An 8310-nucleotide genomic window follows, 5' to 3' on the forward strand; every position below is an offset into this window, starting at 1 on the left:
ATTCGACATTGAAGAACCGTCTCAAACGGCAAGGACTATCTTCCCACGCCCGTATGCCCTCCCATTTGCTACATCATACGCTTCCGGTGCTTGGACAAGTGGATAGATGCCTGCCACGGGAGGCCGGACGGCTCCATGACTTGCCACCTCTGCAAGAAAATGCAACGCATCCGGACTGCCCCGGACAATGAAAAATAGCGCGTGTACACTGGCCTTCCGAAGTCCACGCTTCTCATGCTCCTCTACGAAGTTGAAGCTCGCCGAATCCACTGAGATCAGCACTCCTGTGCCGGCGACATACTCCCAGCATTTTTCCAAGACTTCCCCGCCCACGGTATCGACGATGACGTCGAACTTTCCGCGACAATCGTCCAGCCTGCTATACTCCACGACTTCGTCGGCTCCGAGGGCTTGGAGAAACTCGCGATTGCGAGCATTGGAGCTGCTAGCGGCGGCGACTTTTACCCCTGCGGCTGCGGCTAACTGCACGAGATACACACCCACCGCACCGGCGGCACCAGTAATCAGCACAGAGTACTCTTTTTTCGTAGCAGCGTGGAACAGTAAATCTTTCATCGTGGGTCGGGGAATCTGCGCGTGCTCAAAGAGGGCCTCGTAGGCAGTTTGCGCGCTGAGGGGCATTGCCGCTGCCTCGGCGAATGTCAACGTAGAGGGCTTCCGGGCTACCTCATCCTCCTTGACGATGGTGTATTCAGCCCAGGTAGCTGCCCGGGTGGCATTGGTCATGCCGAAAACTTCGTCGCCGGGCTGGAACTGGCTTGTGGACGAGAACACCTTCACCACAATGCCGGCCACATCGTTTCCCAAGATGGCATACTCGTGTGAGTAGGTTTCCGGCCAAGTGAGCATGTCCCGAATGACGGTCGTTGCTTTGACGCGGATGAGAAGCTCTCCGGGCGCAGAGGGTTCTGGAATGGGGACATCACGGTCCAGCCGAAGAGCGGTTGAAGGCGCTGGATTAGCCGGTGAATAGGGAGTAGATTTTGGCGAAGCAGGATGAAGACGTATAGCGATCATGATGCAGGCTCTCAAAGAAGGTGATGGGGGTGGAAGCTTCCTCATGATCGCTCGCATCCGGGGTCAACTTAAAATAACCCTTCGGATACTCCGTTGCATCACGTGCTTGTATAGCCTATCAATCTATCAATAGGCTATAGGGTACGACAATGACGGCTAGAAAAATCTCGCCACCAGGCACATCTTGACTAATATTGGGCAACCCATCATTGTCATTTTGGTCCGCCAAAACAGACATGACGAGATACATGCACTCTCGGGCAAAATACCACTCGGTTTTGATTCTCCTCTCATCATCGAAATCAATATTCTCAAATGGCCGAAGAGCAGGCGGGGTTTTGAAAACCATACAGGAAATATGACCCATTATTGACCCTTTTACTTCCATTAATTTCCCGTCCTCTAAGAATGTAGCAATCTCATTGTCCTTTCTGGATCGTATGGGATCTTCCCAAGGTTTCGGGGATATAGAATCACTTAGATACTCAACACCAAAGAAAGGGCACCAAGAGGGCAATTTGTATTGCCACAAATCCACGGGCCTGGATTGTCGACCTCGAAAGGTCATGATGCGCAAACTTCCTGTTTCCTTAGTTATAGCTTTGGCTGCTTGGCATACTATCTCTATTAGGTCCTTCTTAACGTTGACTTCGATGTTATTCCGAATCTCCTCGGAGTACAAGTTGTAGAAGGCATAAATATAATCGCGAGGGCTCGAGCAACGGCTATCAAGAAAGCTGTCGAGGTAATCATTCGCAGACACAGTCGACCCCATATCTTGGAGTTGTTGGAATCGTGGATGCCATTTAGGAGGGGAGGCTAGGTGTTTGTTAGACCTTCCTGGAAGGATTGTCCATGCAAAGATGCCACCCGGTAAATTGTCACGAAAGGTTTTCAGGGCCGAAAATGAGACTTGATCAGTGCCGCATTGTATCCTTCGGTCACGACGACCGAGTACGATTTCCTGGACAATTCAAGCACGGGACCAATATTCTCGTGTGAGAAGCTTATTCAGCGCGTCATTCATCTTCGAAGCCTCGTCAAAGTCCAATTTTTTGAGTAGTTTGAGTACATCTTGTTCTTGATCTAGACTTTGAAGGATTCTGAAAATGTTATCGCTTGAATCTTGATGTTGGCCCAGAAACGCAACAACTCTCTCGGCATTTTCATAGATTTTCCCCATCAGTGGAATTTGCACATTTTTTTCATCCTCATTGTCTTGATTAATACAAAGCGCATCAATCCAAAAGGTCACGCGTTGTTCTGCTCGTCGCAGGCAGCAGAGAGTCTCTGCCATGTTTTTCCGGACATAAAATTCTTCGCCGTTGAGAAGTATGCTTTCCTTTTCTAAGTCGGACCCCCAAACGTGAGACAAGGCACAGTAAGATGGAGGTAGATCTGTGAGGGTAGCCACTTGTATATCGCACTTGATCCTATCAGAGGATGAGCCGGGATGAATAGTGAGCAGGCGAATGCCTCTTTCGGGGAGGACCGAATAAATCTTATTGCAAACCGTTGCGTTGTGCATCGGTGGGTCTGGCTTAGTAGAGCGTACGTGTCTGATTTGTGTCTACTATCTGCCAGTTAAGTGAATAAACGGATTGGAAGTTTTCGCAAGCTCGAGGAGGAAGCGTAGACCGAAAGCTGTTAGCGAACTAGGCTAAAAATTGCCGTTTAGCTTTTCCTAGAAGAGATTTCAGGACGGTTTTGATGAGACTGGACAGCTATGAACGGTGTTCCAGAGCAGTAAGATGGGGATAGTCGATTTTGGGAAGCGTACTAGGCCCTGGGGACGGATCCAAGTATTTAAAGAGGATTCAATGGCAGCATTGAGGCTGTGCTGCCGTGCGCGACCACTGATGGCTTCTGCCTAATAAACACTACTGCGGGATATTTGTCAGCCCAACAAGAGGAACAACATCTGATTGGGCTTCTAACATTCATGTCTAACTGATAATATAAAGAATATCTCTGAAAAGTAATATTCATAAGAATTTTTGATAACATAACTGTTCTTATAAATCTTGTTAGATTAATAAATATGCCCTTTTGTCTAATTATAATTAATATAACAATAAGATATATTGACTTATTTTATAAGAAAAAGAAATCGAAGAATCCAGCATATAAATAATAAAGATAAGTGAGATAAAGCAAATAGAATAACCATAATAAGTTCATGTGTAAAAAACAAAGTAAGCGAAAGTACGTCATGTGCCTCAGTCACGTCGCTCGCCATCACACCCTAAAGGAATCCCATATGCGACGCACCAACCCCAGTGGAATAGGATTAACAAATCTCTGGTTCCTACAAACAAGCCCGGCCTTCTCATAGTGGTCGAGGCCACTGATGATGTGTGTGGCTCGATTTTAAGAGCCTTTATTCCCCAAGATAGACATACTACTGTAATCAACTCCCTAACTAAAGCCTTTTGTGGAATCTCGGCTCCTGATAGTACAATTAAATGTTCACAACTTCCTGCGCAGGAGTTGTGATCGGAATACTACTATCAATTTCTGGAATCAACTTTCAGCCGATGTCAACATAGATGGATATGGCAAAAATAATATTTGGCATCTTGGTATTTATATAATGCTGCGATTGGTGCCTAGATATCAATCAACAAGACCGTAAGGAAGTTCCACTATGGAGTAATTCATACGGACCTTATGGAACCTATTTTCTAAGTGTCTTATGCTATAAAAACAGCCGCAGAAGCAATTCTACGGTTCAAATAATACCTCTTTAATAGGCATATATCAAATAGATGAAGCAATCATGACACAAGATAGTAAGATCATACCTAAAACAACAGGTAAATCAGACTAAGGCTGCCCGTAACACTTTCGATGAGCATATAGATAGACACAGTTGAAGATATGATCACAGAATAAGGTGGTATTTCAAATTGGTCCTGCTTAGATCACATTGTCAGGCAAATTTTCCACTGGACAGCGGCGGTAAAGATCCTACCAGCGGATATATCCCTGCATCACTTTAAGAAACAGCTTTAATTAAATAGAAGACAGATGAAAGGCGCTCTGCCAGACTTTGCGACCTGACGATGCATATGGGCCGCTCTAAGTGCTTTTGGAGTTGTTTTATCATGTAGGGAGCTCTGATCAGAAACTTACAATGACTTCCACGTGTTTGCAGGAAGCCTAGACAGTTTGAATTGGGTTTATATTGATTGGAGGATGAAATTATCCTGGGATAGGTTTTCGTACTATCAGAGAAGGTATTTGCTGACGCCTTTCGTGTTTGTCTGTACTCGCTATCAAGGCACTCGGCATACGCAATGTGAAGTCGCACATTCTAAACATACACGGCATTAGGGAGCATGGGTCTCTGGTTTCTTTTGGCCTCTTCATCCGCGCTGTTGGACGCACCGCTGTGTACAAAGCCATCAGTGGCAAGGAACTATTCCCAAATACCAGTGATGTCAGGGACATGAGTCCTGCCAGTTCTTGGACTGAACTAGTTCCTTAGGCAGCTTGGAACTGAAGTTTGGGCTAGTAGATCCGGTGGTGCAGAGCCCTCCGACAAACTGGGTACCCTGCAGGAGGCTGTTCATGACCCCGGCCATGGCTTGTATGGCTTCTGTCTATTTACCACTACAGGGGTCTGCAGTCAATAGGTCTTTATATAAGATCTTATCAGATGTAGGATCAAAAATTAAAAAGGAATGTTTTACCTTACAAAAATATGCATTTGAAAAAAAGCTTTAGAAAACATGGCATACTTAGAACGAGAAGCTATACATCATCTCTCTGAAGCCTGGAACGGTAGCAGTCTGGCTAGATATGTACTAGTCATTATTCGCAAGTAAGATGAAATACAGCTGCTGTTTGGAACAAAATTCTTGGCTGTCTTATCGTTTACTTGAATAGGTACATTGTATATAATAAACAATTACCAATACTGAAGGTATTAGAATTGTTCTGCTTATTCAAGAAACTATCGGTCAGGTCAGGTCAAGTTAATAGGAATGTTTATATCTACCTGCTATATATATATTAAGCAGACTCTGGCTATATTTCTGCAGTAATTAGGTGAAATGGATGCCTTAACTACGAGACAGAATGATTAACCGCAGTTACTGACTCGTCCTTCTGAATCAGGCATGATGAGGCAGTAATGTAAGTGAATCAGACAGACAATTGTAGAGATTATCTGCTTCGTGACCGCCGTCTCAAGTAGGTAGATTGAGTGAAGAACCGGTTGGACAGCCCATCTTGCTATCCGCATACCTATTTAGTTCTACTTTAGATATAACTACGTTTGAGGAGCTATTAGATTGTACATTAGCTAGATGAGAATGAGTTTCTAATGGTGTTCCAACCTTTCCTAGGATATAAATAAACAGAATGATTGCTTTGTTACAAAGTGCTATGTTCGAGACATCCCTGCTGCTTGATAGCCAGTGATACATCGGTTTCGTCTACTTGGCACAGAGCGCCGTTTTGACGCATAAGATAGGAGGAACTTTTGTATATTATTCATTGCAGAATGGACTGCCCAACCATATCGGTCGTCCAATTTTTATGTTATGCCATAAAAAAAAAAAAAAAAAAAAAAAAAAAAAAAAAAAAAAAAAAAAACCTGCTATTTATCAATTGGCATTTACCAAGTGAGGTGGCCAACACGACCCTACTGGTATTGATAAGTTAATTCCTCATAGTTACAGTGACCCAAGGATACAATGCCGCTAGTACTTAAAGAAAACGTTGACACTTGCAGCCTAATATATAAGGATCGTGATGAATATCATATATAAATTGAAACATTGTATTTTCTAGACCAAAATTATGTGAAGAAAGGAATCAGAATCTAGGGAATGTTCACTGGCAATATGAAATACTGCTTTCTGGTAAAGCTTATATTTTTGCCGCGTCTGATTTCATTCACTCCCTGCTCATGCTGCGGAACGTTGTGTTCGTCTCTGGCTTGAGAGTTGGGCTTAGGGTAAAGCCCCGCCCATACCGTTCACTGAACTCAGGCGTTGTTTGATACTCCGCCACGTCACTTGCATCTGGCATAAGGCTGGTCTTCGAGAAAGGCTTATTATCGGCTCTCAGAGAAATAGGATGCGCAACAGTGAGATCTCGCGATAGCTGCTGTATTGTTCCGTTGCTCATATAACCTCCTACTTGTCTGCTCCTCCAGCCCATTCCTCGGTTTTTCCCATGGAGAACCTTCCCATTCGCGGAGACCATGAACTGAAGAGCGTCCCCAGTACCATAGTTTTCGATAACACTGACGGACTCCTTGAAGTTGCTATCAGCATGAGAGCATATGTCAAGACACTGCCGAGCAGCTTCCCACTCATCGCGTAGCCGCGATAAAACTTGGGTATCTTCGTCAGAGGAGATTCTACGTTTAGATTTAGCAAGAATTTGATCCATCACCTCCTGCATATGCTTTTCCAGCTTGGCAGTTGTTGCAACAAGGCTCCTTTTACATTCCTGTAAGCCTTTGTTCGTGACAGTCTCGGGCGACGAATCAGCCATCTCAGATCCTCCAGCTGGGCTCGTGTCGTCGGATAGGAGCTGTATCTGGTCGATATGGTCTGACAATTGGGCGCAAATCTGAAGGCATTTCTCTGTGCTCCGGCGCTCCTCCTTCAGGGAGTACAGTTCGGCTGCATCCGGATCGGATAGAGTTCCGTCCTTTTCAGCCAGCTGCTCCAGCTTTTGATCTATACTCTCGAGTCGGGCTACCAGGTCCTCTTTTGCATCCTGAATGAGAGCCTCATAGTTCTCAATGCTCTCAACAGCGACCGCCGATTTGCGTCTGGTGCGGAATCAGAAATCATGACGACGGAGAAGTTTGATAAGATACCAATGTCGTTGGGGTGGGGATGGCTTACAGAGTTGCATCAGTTAGGGCAATATTGATTGTGGCCTTATACCCTGCCAACAAGTGACGGAAATCATCGATATTATCACCCAAGTATGTGATTCTTGCCCAGTCACGGAAGCTAGTCCGATTATTGCTCGATCTTGACACGCACCGCACCAACTCCTGCTGAAACTCCTTGCAGGCATTGCCACAACGAAGTAACGGCAAATCTAAGGCTGAGAGATTTGCATCAGAGTTCGATTCAACTAGCTCAATAAGGGGCGCCAACACAGCCCTCAAAGCTTCCAGCTCGTCGAGAAGCTCGCGCACACGCTTTGGGTGCGAACGGAAGCTGTTCACCGTCTCATAAAGCGAGACAGTGCCCTGAAATGCGAAAGTTGCCAAGGCAAGTATTCCAGAGGCGAGTCCGATTGGTTCCGCCATGGTTTTCTGTGTGCAGTGGTATCGCTTGACTGACTGTGCAAAGCACCAAGAAAAAAGGTGAACTAGTTTAGATGAACAAGGCGAGATCAAAAGTCCAGAGGCAGTATAGGTAAGGATTTTAGGATTGTAGATGAATGGGATATTCCTGGGGGCTAGATGGGCTTTTATCACTTCAATGCAGTATCACCTGGTCAGGCTGTAAACGCCGTGTTCACATACCAACTGCTGCTCTGTGGTGGGCAAAAGTTCCAAGGTGGTCGGGGTGGGGCGGCGGCGGCTGCTCAAACGATCGGCGTCGTGGGGAGGCAGTGTGCATTTGTCCGATGGCTGTTACGTATTGCCCGCAATACTAGTGCGGGCGCGTACGTGAGATTTCGAAGTGGATGGCTATTCCTGGCTGCGTATTTCTGGAGTGAAGCCGGTCACATGGCAAGCCGCCTGTGGAGACCAGCGACAAAAGTTCATCCAATGGCATCAATACTACCTTTCGTCGGTAATTGTAGCCTATTGTAAGATGTCCAAGCACAATTAACTAACCATCATCTTCCAAGCTTACGGGGCAGTCTTGCGCAAGATTTGGGCAGCAATAGTCGTGGATCAGGCCCGGACATGATCCTGGGCGATAAGGGCTGCGAGCCATGGCATGAGCCATCGTTGACTTGCCTGTGCCGACAAGACATTGTTTCATGGTTTTCGTCACGTTGATACACCCGAGGTATTGCGCGGTCTACCGTCTTCACGTGACTTTAGTGCTAATATATGGCTAGTGGGAACCTCGAGCATTTAATATCAGTAGTCGCGGGGTTCCTAAGATACCATGTAACACCTGGGATATAGAAACTTGATTCACAACAAAATCTACCAACTATACAATTTGGCCCCTCGCCAGTCCAAGGAGTTAATCATTGAACCCTTTCATATTAGTTTGATCTAGTCTAACAGCTGACCAAACATCTCTAATAGCTGCTCGAACTGACATTCTTAGA

At 45.6% G+C, this 8310-nt stretch overlaps 4 protein-coding genes across 4 annotated transcripts; all 4 read right to left on the reverse strand.

The window, feature by feature from the left end:
• Positions 1-21: 21 nt before the first annotated feature.
• BO88DRAFT_352684 (NADP-dependent oxidoreductase) lies at positions 22-1038 on the reverse strand (the record flags this gene model as incomplete). Its single annotated transcript, XM_025703603.1, has 1 exon — positions 22-1038. One exon carries the CDS (start codon positions 1036-1038, stop codon positions 22-24), a length of 1017 nt encoding a protein of 338 aa, XP_025557503.1.
• Positions 1039-1156: 118 nt separating this feature from the next.
• BO88DRAFT_475894 (uncharacterized protein) lies at positions 1157-1869 on the reverse strand (the record flags this gene model as incomplete). Its single annotated transcript, XM_025711902.1, has 1 exon — positions 1157-1869. The coding sequence occupies exon 1, from the start codon at positions 1811-1813 to the stop codon at positions 1157-1159; it is 657 nt and encodes a 218-aa protein (XP_025557504.1). The 5' UTR covers positions 1814-1869.
• BO88DRAFT_197214 (HET domain-containing protein) lies at positions 1870-2841 on the reverse strand. The gene has a single exon (XM_025701843.1). It carries the CDS (start codon positions 2564-2566, stop codon positions 2012-2014), a length of 555 nt encoding a protein of 184 aa, XP_025557505.1. The 5' UTR covers positions 2567-2841; the 3' UTR covers positions 1870-2011.
• Positions 2842-5840: 2999 nt separating this feature from the next.
• BO88DRAFT_409002 (uncharacterized protein) lies at positions 5841-7585 on the reverse strand. Its single transcript, XM_025707847.1, has 2 exons — positions 6909-7585; positions 5841-6832 (listed from the first exon to the last, which is right to left on the reverse strand). Exons 1-2 carry the CDS (start codon positions 7322-7324, stop codon positions 5944-5946), a joined length of 1305 nt encoding a protein of 434 aa, XP_025557506.1. The 5' UTR covers positions 7325-7585; the 3' UTR covers positions 5841-5943.
• Positions 7586-8310: the final 725 nt, after the last annotated feature.

Source organism: Aspergillus vadensis, assembly GCF_003184925.1.
Source record: "Aspergillus vadensis CBS 113365 unplaced genomic scaffold BO88scaffold_37, whole genome shotgun sequence".
Taxonomy (NCBI): Eukaryota; Fungi; Ascomycota; class Eurotiomycetes; order Eurotiales; family Aspergillaceae; genus Aspergillus; species Aspergillus vadensis.